The following is a 23,692-nucleotide window of genomic DNA, read 5'->3' on the forward strand; positions in this document are numbered from 1 at the left end:
CAGCACATTTGCTGGTATAAACAGCAATCCTAGGTCAGACACTGGGTGCCATGCTTTCTACCAGGTGAAAGGAACACCTGTGAGCAGCACGCCACAGTCACCTGTGCCCAGCAGCACCTGTGAGTGGCATGCCATAGTCATAGGCATCCAGTTCCCCAGCACCTTCTGTTGGGCAGCAATGAGACCACACTGATATTGAAGCCCAGTTCATTTGGGATTCCCAAGCAACCATCACCCTCCATTCTGTAATGGCTCTCACAAGCCAAAGGAGGCCATACATCACAGACTGCAGATACAGGGCAACCTGCAAATTTCTAGACCCTTGCCCTAAGAAGTGAAATGTTTTCAACATTGTGTGTGGGTGGGGGTGGGGCACTCCTACTAAACTCAAACATCTAATTCAGGTTCACATATTTAAGTAAACTTTTTGGAAAATGAAATTTGTTGACTACTTTAGGTTTGGGGAAAATAGCTAAATTTCCTGTGTATTACTAGCAAACATTTTATTTCATTCTCCTTATATGTGTTCTTCCTTAAGCTACCTAGATTTACAGGTCTAATATGTGGACGTTACTTCTACTTAATATTTCTTAGTAACTATGGTCTTGTTTAAAACAGGTATTCAAAATTTCCTGACAACTTCTGGGGCTTTGCCTTTCCCAGATCAAACTAAAAATATTTTGCCCCTAAAGCTGTGACATTTCCTGGAAAACCACAAAGGTTTGTTCTGCTTTGTAGGAACACAGGACCTGGAAATAGCTGTGTCCACATGATGGAACTCTATTGGTGACAGAACACAGCAAACTGTCAGAAGAGATGCTTTGCCTCCCCGGGCATCTGTGCCATGGAGTGCACCAACGGGCAGACGTGCGGCTCACTCTAACTAGCAACTCACTCTCTTTGGAAATCTTACTCTAATTTTATGCTTGACAGACCACAAGTACGTCTTAGGGCTATTTTGCTGCATCTGATCTTTTTTCTGAAAGACTGTTTTATTATACATGTGCATGCCATGGAGTGCACGTGGAGGTCAGAGGTCGCAGGAATCAGTTCTCTCCTTTCATTGTGCAGATCCTGGGGACTGAACAGCAGGTTGTCAGGTCTGCAGCAAGCGCCTTCACCAACTAAGCCATCTTGCTGGCTCCCGTACTTGTACAAACAGGTATATTTCCTACTCTTATAAATAGGTACACTTCCTACTCTTATAAATAGGTATATTTCCTACTCCCTTTGGAAAGTAAGGTTCATCATTATTTACAGATGCCTTCCCTAAGCTTTGTGCTTTGCACACCACGTCCAACCTGACCTCTCCATTGCTATGACTTTTATAATTGTCTCTCATCAGATCCTTGTGATTTGAAATGGCCATAAGTTAATCACACCCATCTTGTGTTTTGCTTTGTTCTGACCCCCAGCACCCTGGGGGGATTAAACTGAGATTCTCAGAACTCTGAAAATGAGCCCTGGGGAGTGCTAACCAGCCAGAACAGTGTCTTACTGCACCTTAATGAGCTATGGGGTGGGAGTGAGCCAGGCTTTCACTATGACACGGGTGATGTACCTGTGTTCTGCGCTGTGTTAAATAGGAGACCCTTCCCTTTATGCTACGTGGATCTCACAATGCCTTGAAGATACTTAACTATACTTTCACAAACTAAAAGACATGTTTGAAAATGACTTCTTATTCGTTTTCCCTGATTGGTCCTTCCAGAATTCAGAAACTGTGATATAATTTTTTGTAGAGGTTTAAAAATAGTCTCTGATTTTACTGTTATGAGGAAGTCACTGAACACTGGTTTACAATGGCAGCCTTTTCTTCAATGTCATATTTGAGAATATGTTCCTTTAATCAGTAGCCACCACACATTTAAGGAACCCAGGTTTGCTTTAGAGATCCAGCGTTTACAATATTATCTAGGCAAACAAGAGTGGATCTGCTTAAGGGTCCTCAGCCTTCAAGTGAGTGAGGAATTGTCACCCTGTAGCAGGGTCAGAAGCTGAGGGACGTTTGGAGGTAAGGGAAGTCTCCCAAACATAACAGGCTGTAGCCAACATGGCAGCAAGCCTTGCCTAGCTCAGCTTCCAGACAGAAGACACTGTTAAACGTGGGCCGCAGTGTGGAGAGAAGGCTCGACCTAGGTTTGATGCCAAGCACCTACTTGATGCCTACTGACCACCCATAACTGTGGATCCAGAGGACTCCATGCCCTCTGACCCTGGGCACCAGGCATACACACAGTATACAAATACACAGTAAGCAAAACACTCACATACATAAACCTAAAAATGAAAGAGGAAGAGAAAGAAAGAAATTGTAGTCAATTAATAATAATCAAATTTAAGGTCCTATTGACCAACTGTCATTCTAGTTTCTGTCTGTCATTCTAGTTTCTGTCATCTATGCAAATCCATCAAACGAAGCAAAGCTTAGTTTGTGACTATGAATAATTTAAGAGTTGGTTCTTGATCAATGAGAGAGGGACTATGGGAAAATTTGTATGTGAGGCATATAGTAGTGTCTGAAGCCTCTTCCTCGTCCTCTAACTCCAGCCCTGACCTTTAATATGTAAAACTGTTTGGTGGTGACTCACACAACCTCACTTCCCAGTTACTGCACCTACCTTGCTTAGTGAGCAGAGTCCACTGCACCCCCAATAGTCACCACATTCTCACCTCCTTCAATACCCTTGGCACGAATCCTCTGATTTCACTCACTTGACTCAGCTCGAGAATCAGCTCAGGTCAGAGTAGAGTGAGACATCCACTCAGTCTGGAGGTGGACTTTGCAGAGCTGGGCACCACAGCAGACCAAGCCAAACCACACGTGAGCTTGGCTCTCCTTGGACTGGCTATCGTGCTGCAATGCTTGGGCCATGGTCCTGCTTTATCAGAGGTTCCAGGCAACACCACCTTAGAACCAGTGTGTGACCCAAAGCCTTCCCTTCTCCCTGGATCTAGCCGACTGCCCACCTGGGAACTCAATCCTGTCAAGACTGTCTTCTAAGACAACTGTTCCCTAGTAAACAGATCCCCTTTTCACTGTAGCAAGGTAATCTTTAGGATCTCCCAAGGCTCTAAAGATAGTGAGGTTTGATGTTAGGTCTCAAACTCAGCACAAATGGCTGAGGTTGCCTGTTCAATGTATCAAAGTGGCCAGTCTCCCTCAGTCCCTACCAGTTACGGGGACTACCCTACACTCTCCAGCCCAGGGGCTGGCTTCCCTTCTCCCAGCTTCCCTAATTCCTGTATAGCCTCAGCCATTTTTGCTTTTTGGGGCTTCTTGACTCTAGTTTTCCAGATTATCCCCCTTTTCTTTCAACACACAGAAGGCAGCTCATAACTGATTGTAACTCCAGTTCCAGGGGTTCCAACACCCTTCTGCATACACACACACACACACACACACACACACACACACACACACACACACACACACACACAGCGAACTGCTTCCTGTAGCCAGACTCAAGGAAAGCTGAAGCCTTTGTTATTATTTGCAATATATTCATATAAAATTTAAGGTATGTTTTGACCTTAGCAAAAGTGCTTTCTGAAGTCTCTAAAGTACAGTTCCAGAGCATCCAGAGGAGAGAAGGGGAGGTTTGGAAGGAGGGGGCGTGACACTGGAAAACTGTAGTTGATTTTGTTTTAGTAAGATCAAAGGTAGGTCAAGCCAAACAGATGTACTCATTTTATTAGTGAGCAAGTGTAACATGTCAGAGATAAAACACTGTAAGATTGTCTGGGTTTACTTATCATCTTTCAGATGAACAGGAAAGCTACTTTCCTTAAACTGCCTGGGTGGTGGGAAACTCCTTTCATCTTGGCACGTGGGAGGGGGAGGCAGGTGGATCTCTCTGAGTTTGAGGCTACCCCGCTCTACCCAGCAAGTTCCAGGACAGCCAGTACTGCACATAGGAACTGAAAAACAAAGGGGAGGGGAGGGGGGGGAGAGGGAGGAGGAGGAAGACAGGGAGGAAGAGAAAGGGAAGAAAAACAAAGAGAAGGAGGAGGAGAAGTAAAAGGGAAGAAGAAAAATGAAGGGAAGAAAGAAAAAATGGGTAAACTGAGGAAATCAAGTATTTTTCCAATCCGACTGACTGGTCTTGTTTACTCCTGGTGTAAATCCATGAACATGAGGGCTGACAGATTCATAAACACTGACCACAGAGGAAATGAAGAGGTCAACTATGGCAAAGGACAAAGGCTGCAACAACAACAACAACAACAACAACAATGACAACAACGACAACAACAACGACAACAATGACAACAACAACAACAATGACAACAACGACAACAACGACAACGACGACAACGACAACGACGACAACAACAACGATGACAACAACAACGACGACAACAACAACGACAACGACGACGACAACAACAACAACAACAACAACGACAACAACAACAACAACGACGACAACGACGATGACAACAACAAACCCAAAGCAAAACCAATCCCTCAGAAGTTTTGAAATCGGTCTGGGATGTTCCACACGCAGACCCCTGGCAGCTCTGTCTGTCAGTCATTGATTGTCTTCTGGAGTCTAGAGCAAGGGCAGCCATGTGAGCTGCATTACGGAAAGGGGGTTGGAAAAGCAGTCAGAGCTGGAGGATGAGGGGAGCCCTGTGACATGCTGTCCTCTGGGCAGGCCACGGCCAGTGCAGTCATGGGAGCACTGCAGAGGTGGCAAGACCTGCACAAAAACACAAGACATGAAGGGTGGGGGTGGCACTGAATGGAGGAAGGGTCTGTAGGAGTAAGAAAGGGATGTAAGAGAATAACAGGTATGTATGTTCACAACACACTACACACACTTAAGCTGTCACCAAAGGAATACTTTTAAAATATATTCAGGCAAGCTACCCCAACTGTTTTCAAAATGACGTGAGAGGGGCTAAAGGGATGGTTCAATGGCTTCAAGTACAAGCTGCTCTTACAGGGGACCCAAAGTGTGGCTCTCATTAACCACATAGTGGCTGACCAACACTCATGACGTCAGGTCCAAGGGATCCAATAACCTCCTCTTGCCCCCAAGGGCACTGCAGGTCCTACACACAGGTAGTGCACACGCATACACACATGTAAAACATGTGAATAATATTAAGATAGGTAAATCTTATTACAAAGAAATACATTTGTCTGTAGAAATACCTTAGGGCTTAAGAGCACTCGATGCTCTTCCAGAGGACCCACGTTTGGGAAGTACGTAACTGTCTATTAAGACCAGCTCCGGCGTACCCAACGCCCTTCGACCTCATTGGGAGCTAACCCAAGTGTGCATACGCACACAATTAAAAGAGAAGTTTACTGAAGGAAGTGGAACCCCCTCAAGAACAACACGAAAAATGAGAAAAAGAAAGAATTCTATTAACACTGAAACGGACTTCGTTTTTTCAATATAAAACAGAATCAAGAAGCAAATAGATTCTAAAATGAAAAGCAGGATAATTCCACAGAAAAACAAAACACTATAATTTATAATAACATGCTTGTTGAAAATTTGAGGCTAAAGATAAGTCCCTCATCCCAAATTGCTCTAATCTGACAGTCAACAGACATGAGATTTTCTTGGACCGACACCGACAGACTGAAACTCTGCTCACGTCCAAAAGCCACAAAGGCCTGCCAGAAATCTATTTGCAATGCCTCTTGTTTCGTTAACTGAGATAATGCTTATTGTCTGTGATTGGCAGCATTTATATGCCATTCTCTACTTAACTCTTTTCTTAAAAAAAAAAAAACAAAAACTAAAACTACCCTGTATTAATAACTAACAAGTAATAGTCCCAAAGATCTACAGAGCAATGCTATTTAAAAGGGTCAAAATGTAAAGAGAATTAAGGAAAGACGAAGGAATGAAAACGCAGAAGGAGAGGAAGTGCAGACCTGCTTAGGTAAGCGACAGTCTCAAGTGAGGTCTGTGCTTCTGGGCAGATGGGCAGGGTGTGTGTGGGTCCTAACTGAAGCACCCCACCCTTAGGGACACAGCCCTCCAGTGACACTGGACATGGCATGAAGTCTACTGGCTATTCTTCCTCTGCTTTGACCACACGATGTTCAGTTCCTCACCGAAGCAGCCTGGCCTTAGGCACATGGCCATCTGATTTCTGTGGAAACTGAGTGAGGCCTGCAGGCCTTGCCGCCTACTCTTGCCAATGCTTTCCTTTCCTTAATTCACTCTTGGCTTTGGCCTCCAGCTGTGGATGTTCCAGGGGACATGGCCAACCCCTTCTTCCCAGGGGTATCTTCCTTGAGAGAACACTAGTCCCAGAAACTTCCCAGTAAGACTTCCCTCGTATTCTATGGGACAGAAGTGAGTCACCAACTGAGAACTAGTAAGAACAACATGAATGCGGTCAGCTTCGCTGAGTCACTGGGGGACACAGTGGACACAGTGTGGGGTACTTTGGCAGGCTGGTCATCAGCACCATGTTGACTTTCTGGAGGGCCTGTGTGCCCTGAGGAGGCACTAGGCTGAGTGGAAACTCACATAAGAAGTTTCTTTACCCCAGGGGAAATGTCGAATTGGTGAATTTGATATTTCTGAGCAGATTACTAGGGTTTACTAACATTTGGCTAACATCCCCCAAATAGTATACTTAATAAACTAGGCCTAGATACCAGCAGCTCCATGCATGGGTTTGGTAATGCTTCACCGGCATCTTGCCTAGAGTTAGTTTCCATGGTTATGGAAACTCAATGTTTGGCGTACCACTGAAGACATCTCAAGAAAGGCTTAACTGAGGCGGGGTGGCACCATCCCATGGGGTGGGGGCTCTGGACTGAATAAGCAGAAGTTGAGCTGAGCGCAGCATTCACCTGCTTCCCAACTGCAGACACAATGAGAACACTTGTCTCAGTCTCCTGTAGTTATGGTGTCCCACCGTGATACAGTGTAAACCACAATACGTCCTTCCTTCTTTAGGTTGCTTTTTAAGGCATTTTGTCCCAGGGACCAGAAGTAGTTAACACAGTACTTAAATGGGATCTGCTGACTCAGCCTTGTTCCGAGTCTTGAAGGCTCACCAGGCTCCAGGGGCAGCTTTCTCTGCTGCACAGCCCGGGATTCTCAGTACGGAGTACACTCTCACTCTGGCCTCCAAGTATGTGACCCACAAGTACCTGAGGTCTAGGAGAATCTGTCCAACAGCCTCTTAACTTCTACCATCTCCAGTCCAAACACATTCCTGCTGCAGTACTGAGACAGGGGCTCATGTAGCTCAGGCTAACCCCATTCACATTGCCCTTCTTATTAGTGATTAGTCTGGTAGAGACCCACTTCTGTGAACTCCACACACATCTGACGATGAGTGGCAACTACTCTTCCTGCCTCCCTCCTCTTGAATGTTGGGATTACAGCCACACAGCTGCATTTGATGACTTCTGAGCTATACACTGCACAATGTATCGGAAACTCTTTGAAGATTATATGAAATGTTTTCTGTAGAAATATTTTCTGTCATACATAACAAGAAAGAAAATAACATGTTCCTGGGAGTGGGCAGTGACCGTGGCCATCAACATGCTGCTGGTTTCTAAATGGCTTCACAAAGCCTCCCGTGCCGATGAACCCCACACCTGTCGCAATGAGCACAGGCCCACCTCTGCCAGCCCTGGCTATGGATTGCCGGGAAGGCTTTATCAAAGTAACCGCAGATCACCAGACACCTGTGTTATAAATCAAAGCTCCCTGTCTGCTAACCCATCCGTCCGGTGATGGGCTCTCAGAGGATCTACCCTCTGGTCCTATCTCAGTGCACCCAGCAGGAAGAAACAACAGGAAACTGTTTACGGGGACATTTATAAAGTGTGTCATCTTAGAGGAAGTGTGACAGTTCCCTGACGTGATTAATAATAAATACTCATGTTGAGTTTTCAAGAAGAAAAACAAATACCAACTGTCATTTGGGTGAATCACTGCTGTTTAAACTCAAAGTTCGAAATCAAAGCTTCTATCATACTATTGAAAGGCACAGCCAAATTCCTGGAATTACTGCAAACTGAAAAACCATATTCATAAAATGTTACTGACTCAATCATAGCAATAGGACACATATCTGGAGGAAGGAGCAGGACTTAAGCTGGGATGCACTGCAGCACGCTACCTTAAGGATAGCCTCCAGTTCTCACTGACACAAAGCCACCTGCCTAGGAGGGGAACAGCGACAAAAAAAACCAAACACACAGCATGTGGCAATGGTCCTAGTGGAGAGTGGGGGTGGGTGGGGACAGAGAGCACAAGAAAGGACTGAAAACATGTTGAGGTAAAGAGAGAGCGGGGAAAGAGACATCCATGGTTCAGTGGTTGTGAGCATTGGCTGCTCTTCCAGAGGTCCCACATTCGATTCCCAGCAGCCGTAAGGCAGCTCAGAACACTCTCCAACTCCAGTCGGAAGAGATCTGACGCCTGTCTGGTCTCTGTACTGGACAGTACGGTACACAGACATACATGCGGGTAAAGTGTCTGCACACAAAGCAAATCAAAGGAAACTGTAAAGGGAAGGCTTGGCGGATGGCTCAGTGGAAAGGCACTGACTGTTTAAATGTGGGACCTGAAGTTCAGACCTACAAACCTACTGGATGCTTGTGGTAGCCAACCTGTAAGCCAGTGCCTGGCGGAGAGACACAGAGGACCGCTACTCAGCTGGCTACTCAGACCAGCCATATCAGAAAGCTCTAGTTCAACTGAGACACTGAGTCAATGAATAACGGGGAAGGCAATCAAGGGAGACTCCCAGGGCCAACCTCAGGCCTCCACATGCGTGCACACTCACACCACATGCATGCACACTTACACGCGTATACCCATACACAAGTGAACATGTACACACACAAATGGATGATGGTGGTGGTGGTGATGGTGATGGCGAGACACAAAATCTCTGAAAGTGCAAACAAATGTAAGCATTCTATCTCATGTATGGCTTCCTTGCAAACAAATGTAAGCATTCTATCTCATGTATGGCTTCCCTTAAAAGAACAAGATATCCTTGTCCAGATAGGTGCGGGGTATTTGGTCCTCTTCTCCCCCAGGCTTCACATCTATGAAAGCCATCTGCAAACCCTCTGTGCTCTGACCCACAGCTTGTCTTCCTGTGGAGCAACCTGGATTGGCAGGCACAGCCCCAAAATGAGATTTTTAAAACTCAGCCCCGGACCAAGAACTATGCAGTTGATGATTCCAGTTAAGTTTTTGTTGAGGATAATAATCTTTCGAACAACAAGCCGAGAAGTAACAGAGCAAATGAAAAAACCCTTGGAGGAACAGAGTTCATGTACTTTTCCGGAGTTCAAGCATGAAGCCCACATTTAGTTTCCTAGAGGTCTATACTTGGTCAATTTGCCTGAGCATTTGACATTCCTCCCTCCCTGGAAGGATGTATAATGTCCTCGCTGCCTAGACTGTCCATACTACAAACTAACAGAGGAGCTGTTTAACCAAGTCCTCAAGGAAAAAGACAGCAAACGAACTTATATCTACAACTGTCAACCTGAAGGGGGCTGAGGTCACACTCATTTGTGAAATGGGTGTCATGCCAAGAACCTTCTATTGGAAGCTATAATCTTAGATTATAAACTCTGCTGGATGTTATCTGTTCACTCCTAAAGAGAAACTGAGGTAACATCATTACCTTAGAAAGGTGTCTATTGCTAGGACACCACAACCAAAAGCAGCTTGAGAAGAGAGGGCTAGCTACAAGTCCATCACTGAGGGATATCAAAGCAGGACCCTGGAGGCAGGAGCTGATGCAGAGGCCATGGGGTGAGGGTGCTGCTTACTGGCTTGCTCCTCATGGCTGCTCAGCCTGCTTTCTTATACAACTCAGAACCCCTGTGGATGCCCCCTCCCAGTTCAATCACTGACTGAGATTGCAGACTCTCGAGCAGGCCATCTGGTGGAGGCATTTTCTCTGTTGAGGGTCCTCGTCCCAGATAACCCTAGCTCATGTCAAGTTGACAGCAGCAGCAGCAGCAACAAACAAACAAACAAACATCCCAAAGAACCAAAAACTGCAACGTAAAAGCCAAAACAACCCAAACAAGGAATTAGATGTTTATGTATTTTTTTTTCCTGAATAACTGTTTTAGAAAACTTTTCTCTTGACTTAATTTTTTCCTTACTCTTTTTACAAAGAGATGCATATCGGGGACTGGGGAGGTGCTGGGAGTAAAGTGCTTTCGGTGCAGGCAAGGAGCCCAGAGTTTAAATCTCCAGCATCCTGGAAAAAGTCAGTTTGTGGGGAGGGGAGAGGAAAGAAGGGATGAAGACCAGTGTATCCCTGAAGCTTGATGGCTGGGAGTCCAGCTAATCACCAAGTTCCAGGTTCAGTTCCTACCTCAAGAAATAAACTGTGGAGTCCTGTTCACATATATGTGCATGCAAGCACATACATAAACAAAGATTTACACCCCACACAACCAACTAACCAACCTATAGGAAGAAAGGATATGGATGTGTGTGTGAGTGTGTGTGTATGTGTGTGTTCTTAAAAATCACCATTTTAATTCTTTTTTAAAAAGACCGTGAAAATGAACCCATCCATCTTAGTTAGGGTTTCCACTGCTGTGAACAGACACCATGACCAAGGCAACTCTTTCAAGGACAGCATTTAATTGGGGCTGGCTTACAGGTTCAAAGGCTCAGTCCATTGTCATGGCAGGAAACATGGCAGCATCCAGGTAGACACGGTGCTGGAGAAGGAGCTGAGAGTTCCACCTCTTGTTGGGAAGGCAGCGAGGAAGACTGGAATCCTCAAGCAACTAAGAGGAAGCTCAAAGCCCACCCCACAGTGACGCACTTCCTCAGACAAGGCCACACCCACTCCAGCAAGGCTGCACCTAACAGTGCCACTCCCTGGGCAGAGCATATACAAACGACCACAGTGTACTTCCCGGTAGTGGTAGACTGAGTCCTGTGGATCGACCAACAAACTGGAATCAGCCAGAAAATGTACAAGCTACAAACAGGCAAGCAATGTCTGTGGTGCCACCACCCAGGCAATCATATGGGAGACCTGAACCGTGACTCTGCATCTGAGGCTCACAGTCCCTAGAACAGTGGGATTTCCAGAGACAGGCCCAGCTCTCGGCCATCCCACCTCCTGACGATGCTAAACCAATGAGTTACTAACTGTGAAATACAGGACTGAAAACTGAGAAACTGCAGAGAATAAAAAATGAGGGAAAGCAGAGGTGTCGGGGATAGACTTCAAATGAGCATGCATGGCACAGACTCAAAAATGAGAAAGTAAATTCAAATAATAAATACTACAAGGGCCTAAAAGAACAACAACGGATAGATGATAGACTTTTCAGTCTGTTGGTCTAGTATCACAACAGACTTATAAAGAGTGACCAAAAGGGGAGATGGGAACAAAGTTGATTAAAAAAAAATAAGCAAAGATACAAGAGAAGCTAGGCTTGGCTGTGCACACCAGCACTGAGGAGAAGGAGGGAGGGGGGAAGAGGGAGGAGGGGGTGAGGGAGGAGGGGAAGAGGAAAAGGGGGAGGGGGTGAGGAGGGGGAAGGAGAGGAGAGGAGAATGAGGAGGAGAGGAGGGGAGGAGGAAGAGGAAGGGGAGGAGGAGGCATCTCTGAATTTGAAGCCAGCCTGGCCTACAAAGCAAGTTCCAGGCCAGCCAGGGCTGAGTGAAATCCTGTCTTAAAAACGATGCTCGAGCAAAGAAGCATCGGAGACATACCCCAGAGGTAATGGATGGCGTCACACGTGACTGTAGTGCCAACAACAGAGTGGAAACAAATGGGCAGAAGCAGCAAGAGCTGATCATTGCCCAGGACAAATCCGAGATCAAGCAAAGTCCTGCAGCCCTCAAGAAAGCTCACAAGGAACACAGCACTGTCCTTGGTGCTGTGTCACAGGGACCTCATCTACCTACCCTGACACACAGATTTCAGTCTTCTGGGGAGGTGGGGGTTGTTGCCTGGGGTCCACACGTACCAGTCTCTGACTCCCTTCGCTCCTCCCTGGATCTCATGTTACGCTGAATTAATTCAGTATTATTATCTACTCTGATGGCCTGCTCCACAGGGCTGCTGGGATGGCACTTTACCCACCCAGCTCTTTAGTTAGAGTGAAAGCTCACTAGGGCCCAGAGGAACAACGGGGTTTCAAGCTCCGTTCATCCCCACAGCGACAGCTCTGTATCAGCTCTGATGTGCAAACACTGCCCTGACCACCAGGACTGTCATCTCATAGGGACATGAATTAGCAGACGGAACCCCCTTTTCAGCAGTAGAATTCAGTCACAGGTTTCTCATTGTCCCCCCAGCACTGGAGAGCACACCCAGGGCACTGCACATGCCCAGCAGGCTTACTGCTGAGTTACATCTGTTTCGATCACAAGATTTTAAAATGAAAACAAGTTCTGTGCTTGATAAAACAGAAACCTTTAATTTGCACTGTGCGTAAAACCAGGGCCCTGTCAAAGTCTCAAATTTCAGTTGAACACAGATTATCTTAAAATCTATTAAGGATCAAAACCAAGCAGGTATAAGTCCTCAGTTTCTGTAGGAGGAAAAGGGGGGGATCTGGAAATGAAGTTCACATGAGGAAGCTGTACTTAATTTACTAATGTAATTCTGTAATCCCACAGTTGGCTTTCAAATCAGCAAACTGAACCCAGAGTATTTTTGTTGACTCCTAACAATACCAGAAGCCAAACAGCCTCCTGTCTCCACCATACCTAAGATATCAACCTACTGGGAAGATGTATTTTAAAATCTAGATGTGTATCAAGGAATTTCTACCGTTCTTCAAGTGTCAAAGGTGTAACCTCTGACCTCTCCACACTTCTCACTCAGTTCTTCTGTAGCATTGGATGCTCAAGCCAGCCAGTCTCTCCAAAGCTATCTTTCTGACCCGGAGGCATGGCCTCTGTCTACCATGCTGACTTCAGTCTCACCAGACCATATGTCAGCTTCGTGACTACGGCTCTTAGGATTTTATAGCAGGACTTTATTTATTCACAAAGAATGGTGCTTTGCTCCTGTCTTGTGATTTTTTTTTTTTTTAATTACCACAGAACAAATACTGGCCCTGCTGTACCTGAGGACTGCAGGAGGCTTGTTCCCAGCCAGGCATGGGCTGGCAAAGAGACTCAAGGAAGCTGGGTTTGCCTAGGATCGTTAGTGCCAACACTTCATCCTTGAATGACTTCAGACCTCTGTGTTATAGTCCAACTGCCCCACATTCGCTTGTAAATAAATTCTTAAATAAACGCAAAGTGTGAGGAATAATTTGCTTTCATTAACACAGGGCAGAACGCTATGACATCTGAGTAACCAGAATGCTTGAGATTACATTTTTACCCACTGACCTCTTTTTCTTTCCCAGAATTCTTCGGTTTCTCTTGAGGTCTGACAAGGCCTCTGTACGAGCTGTCTGAAGGATCTGGCCTCCCTAGTCCATTTTTAACACCTGAAAAACAAGTAGATTGGAGGTTGGTTAGAAACATGGGTCGGACAAAACTTAAGCGTTCTGTTTCTGCTTAAATGGGGACAGGATACTGCAGACTCTGCCATCACCGCCATACCCGCCTAGAACATTTAAGAACTGGTTAGAGGGCTGGAGGGACAACTCAGTAGATAATGCACTTGTGACACAGTCTGAGGACTAGACTATCCATGCTGGCCATATTGTGGTGGTGGTGTTCTTTATTTTTAAAGTAAAATTTAAAACTTGGCAAATAAATAAAAACATTACGCATGTGATGGGGAGCAATGTCATTCTCTGAGGTCAGATACCATGTGCATGTGCAATAAACACGTGTGACTATGTACAGACACCATATACATATAGGAGCTCAAAGGGAGAAAAAAAAAAGACTGTACAGCAGGTAGGCAACTCCTTGCCTCTCGCTTAACTGTCCAAGAAAATCTTCAAGGTTGGTTAGCGCGCTTTCCCACATCTGCATGTTTGTATCATTCAAGACAATTCTAAATTACAAAATACTAATAAAGCCCCGTCTGTCGGAGAAGACCCTTCTTAGACGCACACCATCGGCTATGTGAGCTCTATGCTTAGTTGCTGTAGAGTGGTCTTTAGTATAAAGCTTTAGTGTTAATCTGCACATACTTAAAACTGCTCCCCACAGACTTTCACACTAAACCCACTTCTTGCCACAAAGACACGCACAAGCAAAGAGATCCCACTGCATTCCATGTGGCTCTGTGATATTTCAGCTGCATAAAATAGTGTGTGTGTGTGTGTGTGTGTGTAAGAGAGGCAAAGAGAGGAGAGAGAAAAGGAGAGGGAGTTGTCCCTTACCACTGTAGTCCTGCATGATCTCTCTCTTCTTAGTCTCCAGGAGACTGCTTATTTTAGAGACTAGCTGGGCTTTATGAAGATAGAAAATACCATGAGACATACATGAACACACTTGTGATCTCAGAGGGCAGCAGCCGAGGAAGGTGATGGCAGGTAAACTGCGTATCCCGCCTAAATGCTGGTTCGGGTATGAGCAAAGACATGAGACCACCACTGCAGGTGACCCAATGCACATGCTAGAGAGACAAATAAATATACTCCAAGCCAAAAATCATAAAAATATCCCCGGAAACCAAAATGGGCACACCATGAGAAAGTCTACTTTGCAGATGGTGGGGCAGTGTGATAAAACTGAGAATGACCCAAGCTTGGGGAGTAGCACCTGTGAACTTCCAGTCTTTAAAATGGAATTGTATCTAAATAAAGAGAGGGGCCAGCAAGATGGTTCAGTGAGTGGAGGAGCCTGAGTCTGATCCCCAAAGCCTACGTGATAGAAGAACTAACTCCTGTGAGTTGTCCACACACACACGCGCACACACACATGCATGCACACACGCTTGCACACACACACACACACGCACATGTGCGTGCCCTTGCCCAATGTGCACACACACAATGCACAATAAATAGGTATAAGAAAATTAATCATAAACTCTAAAACACAGAATAATAGTTCAGTGTTTTCCAGAATTCAAACTAGCTGTTATTTGTATCCTGGGCCCTATAAACATTTAAAGGTCAACATTCTTGGCCTATAAATGTCTAAACTGGATCCTTTTGGAGACAAACCAACCACATGCTAATCCCCTTCCCCTTCAGGCATCTTTTAAACGTCATGTCCCTCTCAATCTCAGATAACTGCCAACCCACAAAAGCCCTCAGTTGGCTTTAAGAGGATGATGGGCTGCAGCAAGCAGGCAGAGGGTTAATGAGTCTGCTCTAAGAGGTAGTAAACGTCTTTCACCTGGCAAGTGACACCGACATTTCTGTATTACTTCCTAACGCTTCGAACAATCTTAAAACAAGCCAACCAGCCAACCAACCCCTCTTGGCTCCTAACACTCATGGGACACAGACAGAAATTGTTTTTAATCATCCTTCAGATCCGAGGTTACAAGTGATTTAGGGATAGAATATTTGTAAGGGGACATAAAACCCTGAGTCACAGCATAAAGCAGATACATAGCTCTCACCACACCTCACATGGGAGATTGCACACATCTCCTCTAAGGTCACCAGGCTCTGAGCTGACCATGGGGCCAGCCTGGTCCCATCTCCCAGCATCCTCCCCTGGCTATCCTGTCTGCTCCTGCAGTTCTGTCTTTCACAGGTTGTCACATCTGTGCTGCAGTGTGCATACACACACACACTCACCACCCCAGACAACTTGAGGCCTCATAACACCTTCTATCTCAACATTGCTAAGTCACTGTCCCTTCTCTGGACTTGTCAATGGATGGACAGATGCAACCAGCTAACAGGTATTATTTGGGGTGTCTTAGGTGAAGCCTATCCACCGCACACAGTGGGCCTCCAGCTAACAGGTATTATTTGGGGGATCTTAGGTGAAGCCTATCCACTGCACACAGTGGGCCTCCAGCTAACAGGTATTATTTGGGGTCTTAGGTGAAGCCTATCCACTGCACACAGTGAGCCTCCAGCTAACAGGTATTGTTTGGGGTGTCTTAGGTGAAGCCTATCCACCGCACACAGTGGGCCTCCAGCTAACAGGTATTATTTGGGGGATCTTAGGTGAAGCCTATCCACTGCACACAGTGGGCCTCCAGCTAACAGGTATTATTTGGGGTCTTAGGTGAAGCCTATCCACTGCACACAGTGAGCCTCCAGCTAACAGGTATTGTTTGGGGGATCTTAGGTGAAGCCTATCCACTGCACACAGTGAGCCTCCAGCTAACAGGTATTGTTTGGGGGATCTTAGGTGAAGCCTATCCACTGCACACAGTGGGCCTCCAGCTAACAGGTATTATTTGGGGTGTCTTAGGTGAGGCCTATCCACTGCACACAGTGGGCCTCCAGCTAACAGGTATTATTTGGGGTGTCTTAGGTGAAGCCTATCCACTGCACACAGTGGGCCTCCAGCTAACAGGTATTATTTGGGGTGTCTTAGGTGAAGCCTATCCACTGCACACAGTGGGCCTCCAGCAAGCTGCCGCTCCATGTGACAATCTGATGAATGTCTTAGAAAGCCCTAACTGGGGGTCTTGATAAGGAGGATTTATCTCCTGTTCCAGAAACTTCGAAGATATTGATCCCAACTGGACTCGGATAATTGGCTTCTGGTGAGCCTGCCCCCCCACCCCACCACAGCTTGCAGACAGCAGCCTTGTTTCCAGTTCATATGGGCAAGGGGACTGGAAGAATTCCTGGTGTTTCTTATCCTCTTTATGAAACACCAGTTCCATCATAAGGGCCCCAGCCTTGAGACCTCATCTGAATGCAGTCTTCTTCCAAAGGCCCAATTTCTAAATACTCTCACCTAGGGTCAGGGCTGGGTCTTGGGGTGGGGTGGGCACAGTGTTCTATCCACACTGTAAGTCTCTTCAGCCTCATTGCACCCATGCTGTGTTGCCCCACTCTTCATAAAATCATCAAGTACAAATTAAAAAGGGGAAAGAAAAAGCATCTAGCGGAAGGGTGCTGTGGAACAGGAGTAGAATTGCAGCACCTTAGAGGCTAGGGTAGGAAGGCTGCTCCAAGGTCAGGCTACGATGCAGAGTAAGACCATGTCTCAAGAAACAGACACAGAGGAAAAACCCCAGTGCCAACACTTTTACAATGATGTAAAACTCAATCTCAAAAGGTACAAGTGTGAGCAGAGACAGACAGACACATGATCCACGGGATCCTGAGCTTGCAATCTTCCCATACAACCGTTATCAGCATATCCTACTGGTTCAGTAACTCCATGTATCACAGGAGCCCCTAGTCTTGTGAAAGGCCTGTCACAGCCTCATCCTGAGAAGCCCAGAGTGACCACAGGCAGTGACCCCAGCCTCCCAAGATCAGCACAGGCAGTTCCCGTCACTCCCGTCACAGACAAATACTCTAGGATTAAACATTTGGCAGAAACGACAGTTTCTTGGTTAGAATACTTCAATAACGACTCTGTACATGTTCAGCCTCATCAAAACACAGGTGTCACCCACTCCTGTGCTAACACTTGTCACACCTGAGAGACCAGTCCACTAGCCCGTTTTGAAATGCCTTGTTAACTGCCAGTACGGATGAAGCAAATGAGCTGTAACTGATGTCGTCAAACTGCCAGAAAGCTTCCCATTGGCTAACTTCTTGGATTCAAGAATGACCTGGCAGGAATATTACACTCCCCAACCATGCATGAGCAGGGCATGGATATCTGGTATTAGCTGAAGCTTGGATCTCTGAAGACAATGCCCAGATCTTGAACTCTAAATGACCTGTGATGAAATATAGAGATAGTAGGTAGTCTGAGCACACATTAACTTTTATAGAGGCTTGTCTCAAATAGGACACTAAGTTAAGGGGGCTGGGCCTTCAGCAGATCTGTCTACTGGAAAAGCTTTACCCCGTTTCGCTGGGCAACAAATGTTTATGCATCTGAAATTTGTCTGCAGTAAGATCTGGTGGCCAGAGCTGCTGGAAGGACAGTAGTCCATCATCAACCCCCAACAGCTGGTAACTGTAAAAGAATCCAATAGTTGGAAGTGGCCAAACTGTGCAGATAAATGAACACACATGTATAAAATGCTGACGTGAAATTCCACCACACACTGCACAGGATAAAATCTGCACTGAATCAATGGCCAGATGTGGGCTATCCTATGGAAAGTACTAATGCGGCCGGTATGCAAATGAGACACATGGAGCTCCTGCATCAGCGTCACTAGTGGAAGGCGGCCAGGAGCTCCATCATACGCCAAGGTGCTCAGGACATCTGGTAGACCTTATCTACTGGGCGAGTCTGCCTGCATGTGGGAGCAGAGGCAGAAGAATGTCACCTCAATATTCACCAAGCTGCTTTTCATACTTCCTGTCTTGCACCATCTAAAGATAAATGAAGCTTGGTGTGTTGCCACATACCCATAGTCACAGCAGTGCAGAGGATGAGACAGGAAGCTTATTAACTGGAGGCCAAGTGTGCTACACAGAAAGATCTTGCTTCAAAATAAATACATTAAAACAGAAAGCAAGTCCTCTATCCCCCCACAACTTAGGTGCAGACATTTTTGAATTCAGACTATATACAGTTCCTACATTTCTCAGACCTAATGAAAGAACAAAGCTATATCCTAACTACAAGATCTCTACCTGCACGATCCAAGAGCTCCCGCCTATCTTCCCACCACCAACTCATGCATGTACATAAACACCGCCTTAGGACCCAACAGGTTTGAAAATTGTTTCCTTGGAGACTGGCATCAGACTTGGACAAGACCAGTCTTTGTGAAACGGCGCCCTCAAGAGTGAGTTGAGGTGCCTAACACCGTACACAATAACCTTAAGGAATTAATTGCAATCAGGTTAGGTGATAGGAAACTCACTTATGAGAGTTCCAATTAAATTACAGGGTCACTCAGACTCTCCCCACCCAAGAAATCTGCTCAAGAGCAGACATGCATTCCAAGACTATAGTCAACTTAGTGTTTCATCAGTAAAGGTTTTGCAAAAACGTCTTTTCTCTAATTATCTGTAATTTCTAATTATCTCTATTTCTCTATATCTGTATCCTTTTGACCCATTACAGAAAATGCCACTGGTCCTCTACTAAAAGAAACAAGTATCTACTGTGAATGGGATGTCTGACTTCGTTGCTATGGCCCGTTTAAAGTAACAGGATAACACGGTTCTATGTATATGAGAGAATCCCTTTAAATATATTCCCAATTGCATGTTTATATACACAGCTATCTGGAAGGGAATGGTGTTGACAGTCATTGTTTCTAGCAAACACATTAAGCCACGATTTGTCCTTCAGAGTATCCAGGGTTACGGCGAAAACAAATCAGATCTGGTTACTCCGGCTCAGAATCCCTAGAGCTTCTCATCGTACCATGAAACAAACTGGAACTCCCTGTCTCGCTGGGGAGGGAAGGTCTCAGAGATCTGATTGCTGCCACACTTGCGGTCACTGTCCCCACCCCCGAGGCTCAATGGCTTGATGCTGCATTGGCCTCTTCCTTCCTGCAGGATGCTCGGTCATTTGTACTCACCTCCAGTGGACACAAGCACATTCTTCACCTGGCCTAAAGTCAGTACGGCCTCCTCAGAGGAGCCTTCTGTGTACCTGGTGGAACCTCCTATACTCTCGGGCATCACTGTTTTCCTAATTACTCCCTGTTGGGTCCAAAGGAGGATTCAATCCCCCAAACTCCAAAAGGCAGTTTATACAGTCAGTAATGAGCCCCACCTGCACTACAAGGTGATAAAACCCAGCGTTTCTCAGGAACCTGTGACTGGTTTCATCTGCCTTAAGGAGTCTTTTCCCTTGCCTCTGGCAGAAGGGACGTATGGTTTCCTGACATGTACCAAGGGCTGCATATCAAAGCCCACGCTGGCACCAGGCTCCCTTAGCATCATCTGTTAGACAGTTCCACGTCCACACCAGCACCACAGCCCATCGCCCTTTCCCAGGCTTCACTTTTTCCCGATACCATTTGTTCTTTTTATAAGCGAGCTTTTACTCCTCCTTCCCAGCTGGTCTCCCAACTCTGACTCTCCTTTTACACTCTTGTATTCTCTTCCTCGTCTCTACATTATCTGTATTATAATTATATTAGCTACATTAACTATATTAACTCTCACTTCTACTCTCCTTCCCCAGCCCTGGCCATGGCCAGTCTACACCTCCCCGTTTCTGCTCTGAACTCTTCCAGATGCCTTTGGCTGTTCTCTCTCCCATCTACAATAAAAATGTTGACCCAGTCGAAGGATCGGGTCTGCACCCTCTGGAATACTCTCACTAGCTGATACTGTGTCCTACCTGGCTTTACCATTTGTCTTCTTCAAGGAAATTAGAACCTGCTGGGGTTAAGGGTACATTCTGTTTCCTTCCTGGCTCTCTTCTTATAAACTAGAAGCAAACTAGAGGTATAACAGGTCTACCACTAGCCTTTAATAGTAATTCAAGAATTAACACAGGCAGAAAGTGAGAAATTGAGATGGGAAAGTTTATTCTTTTTAATAAAGGAAACTTTTTGTTTATTGTTCATAAAATTATGGAATAAAAATGTGAAGAGTTAATGATTATACCCCACTGTTTAAATATCAGTTACTGACCTTGGTAAATTTCTTTAGAAGCCTCATTGCACACTATCTTAGAGTTGGTAAGTCCAAGTGGGGTTCAAGTGGCACTGAACAGCCTTTCATTTCACCGAGAGGGATCTGGAGGGTCTATCTAGCTAATGCTCAGAGCAGCCTTCGTGGCTCCAGTTGGGGAAAGTATGGAACGTCCACTTCAGCCAAGGATTTACGGTTGTATCTAGAGTGGATCCCCAAGGAGTTGGCTGGCCCCAATCCAGCATGGGCTGATAGTGGGCAATAGAAAATACCCATGCGTCTTCTTAATGTTACTAAGTAAAGCAAATGCTTAGGCTTAGACTAGCATGGTGCTTCCGTGCCTTAGGAGCCCATGTTGTCTTGTGGTAATGACATGATAGTTTATAGAACCATCAGTCAGACTGAGTCACACCTGTCTCTGCCTGTGCACGAGGAAGGTGGCCCACTTCCTAATCAGAACATCTCCCAGTGTCCTCTGAGTACTGGAGTGCTCCCAGTGCCCATGCTCTTCATGCTGTTCCTGAAGCCTGATACTCAGGACTGAAGTCAGGAGGGTTGACAAAAACTGTGACTAATGTACTATCAACTGTCACTAGTAAGATGCTTACCGCACTCCTCACATATAAACCCTTGCTAAATGAACCCAAATTTAAAAAAAGAAAGTACACTGCTCTATCAGTTGTGTCTCTGGTACAGCCATGCTAAGTGCGAGAGGCAATGGGAAGGTATAGACCACCCATTTGAAGTAAGCGCTGTTTCTTTTAATCCCAAGGAGGAAGCCTGGGGAGGTATATTCATGGCAACACATTTGACCAGAAAGCTCAGGGTCTGCCACCTCAAGAAGTCATTGGCAAATATCAAATGCATGTTCCTTGAAATAAAAGGGGAGGGGAAGGTTTTAGATTGTAAAGATGTAAAAACGATTTAAAATATGAACACAGCGTCACACACTGACAGAGCAGAAAGTACTGGGAATGGGGCTCACATACTTCCAGGATACCCTGTGGCTACATTCTCCTTTTCTTCTACATTGCGATCCTCTCCCACACTCAGATTACAGCTGTGTGCTTCACCTTCAGGAGAGGCTGATGCGGGAGGAGTGGTGCCTTCTTTGGGGGAGCCTTTTCCATCACCTGGGTCTCTTGTTTCTGTACTACTTCCTTTCAAGGGTGTGATGTGGTGAGCAGGGCTGTACAGGATATCAGGGTGGCTGCTTCCTTCTGGACCTGTGTCTTCCCTCGGCTGAGGGCCAGGGTGCCTGCGCTGCCCTGGGCTGTCATCAGCAGAGGTCCCCAACAAAGGCAAGCAAGTAGAAGCCGTATTTACGTCCTCCTTATCAGGTTTCTCAAGACTACATGTACTTTTTGAAATTAAGTCACTAATGTTGGTGGATCTGTGTTTTTCACCAATGCAGGTAAAATCACACATTTCTAGCATGTTTTTTCGCTCCCACTTTGAGAGACCTTTGCAGCGGAACAGAGAAGGGCTTGCTAGTAGCTGAGCCTCGGGAAGTCTCCCTGAATTCCTCTCCTTGAGATTGTCAGGGGAAAAATAGTCCTCATACGAAGAGGCCTCAACATCAGGAGTCCCCGGGATAGGTCTGGTTGTGGACTGCGGGCTACAGTCGGACTTGAATAATTGTACTGCCGGAGTAGACTTTCTCTTGTACCTCTTCTTCAGTTTTCCTTTTGAAGGTGAACCCAAGTCCGCTGTCCTTTTTCTCTTTGCTGGAGAACTCTTTGGTTCCAAATGTACTACACGCTCTTCTATGACAGACTTGGTAGGAGACAGACAGTGCTTCTCATCAGCCATCCCCTGAGAAACACCTGCAGCTTGCTTTCTCTTGGAATCAGTTACCTCACTTGTAGCCTCTTTCTGCTGGTTGACACCCTCCTTTGAAGGAGTGTCTGCAGCTTTCTGAGGACTTGGCTGCCTGAGGTGGTTGGATGATGCTGAACCATAAAAACTGCTTGCCCTCAACACAGGTGAGGAAGGACATGTCATCCTGGCCATCTCATTAGAAGATCTTCCCAGTTTCCTTTCTTGATCTCCACAGGGACCATCAAAAGATAAGTGAGAACCACTGGCAAAGGATTCATCTGGAGAGATCAATAAAGAGTCATCTTTAAAATGTGCAACTGACTATAAGTACCTTGTTTTCTTTTAAAGACAGGGTCTCACTGTGCAACCCTAGCTGGCTTGGAACTCAAGAGATCTGTTTGCCCCTGCTCCTGAATGCTAGCTTGGTTTAAAGGTATGTGCCACCATGCTTGGCTAGGCTTTGGGCTTCTATAAACAATTCCCCTGATAAGTAGAACTCAGCTCCTGTCCCCTGTTCTTCTGGCAAGTCCTCATGTTTTATTTATATTTCAAATGAAACATGTAGGGCTCTCAATATTCTGACCTCTCACAACGCCTGTACTTTTCTCAGTGTAAAGCCACACTGTCCATCACCTCCAGTCTCCAGGCTCCTCAACCCAGCCCCAGCTTTCTGACACATTTTGCTGTGGGCAAACATAACTCATGCTTCAAAGCCACCTGAGTGTCAGTGTCACCTGTGAATCCCCTGATCCTGTCAGGTCACGCTGCTAGCCCCTCTCAGGACACAGCGATATTCGTCACACATAGCGTAAGGTTTCTGTCCTCTTGTTATGCTGAGGTACTGGAGGGCAGTCAGCACTTCCTGCTCATTTGGAACCTGTGTCACCACTCAGACCTGGTCCTCCGCTGGTTCAGTGCTGCCTGGCTGAGAGCTTCCTCTTTAGAGAAAGGACACAATCTGGAGGCAATGCTGGGACCCTAACTGTCTGCCTCTGAAGACAAGGCACCAGCGCTCAGCTTTAAGAGAAAAGAGAGGCAGCAGAGGTACCGTCCTGGAAGCTGCGCTCTGGGCGGGAGGGGCCGCAGCCAGCCTGACATTGGGCCTGTGCAGACCTGCTTCAAAGGCAGCAGCTGGTGATACTGAGATCTCCTCTTAGGACCTGAGTGCATCAATCACTCCTCAGTAAGTCACGACAGTGTGGCACATCATTAAGAGCATAAATTCTTAGACTACTCAAGTCAGAAGCCTGGGTGTATCACTCACAACCTCAGGATCTTGCGTAATCCACCTGACCT

At 46.1% G+C, this 23,692-nt stretch overlaps 2 protein-coding genes across 4 annotated transcripts in view; one reads left to right on the top strand and one right to left on the bottom strand.

The window, feature by feature from the left end:
- Positions 1–23,692, top strand: part of Erich1 (glutamate-rich 1) — a gene marked incomplete at its 5' end in the record, with an annotated part of 52,793,804 nt that overhangs the window by 48,390,749 nt on the left and 4,379,363 nt on the right.
- The window catches only part of Mcph1 (microcephalin 1), a 205,690-nt gene that overhangs the window by 148,898 nt on the left and 33,100 nt on the right, over positions 1–23,692 (bottom strand). For 2 of the 4 annotated variants that reach the window (NM_001427088.1, XM_087588473.1), the window contains 2 exon segments: positions 13,350–13,450; positions 21,565–22,674. In NM_001427088.1, coding sequence (NP_001414017.1) covers positions 13,350–13,450; positions 21,565–22,674 — 1,211 coding nt within the window. 4 annotated transcript variants of the gene reach the window in all.

Source organism: Rattus norvegicus, chromosome 16 (assembly GCF_021556685.1).
Source record: "Rattus norvegicus strain SHRSP/BbbUtx chromosome 16, alternate assembly SHRSP_T2T, whole genome shotgun sequence".
Lineage (NCBI taxonomy): Eukaryota > Metazoa > Chordata > Mammalia > Rodentia > Muridae > Rattus > Rattus norvegicus.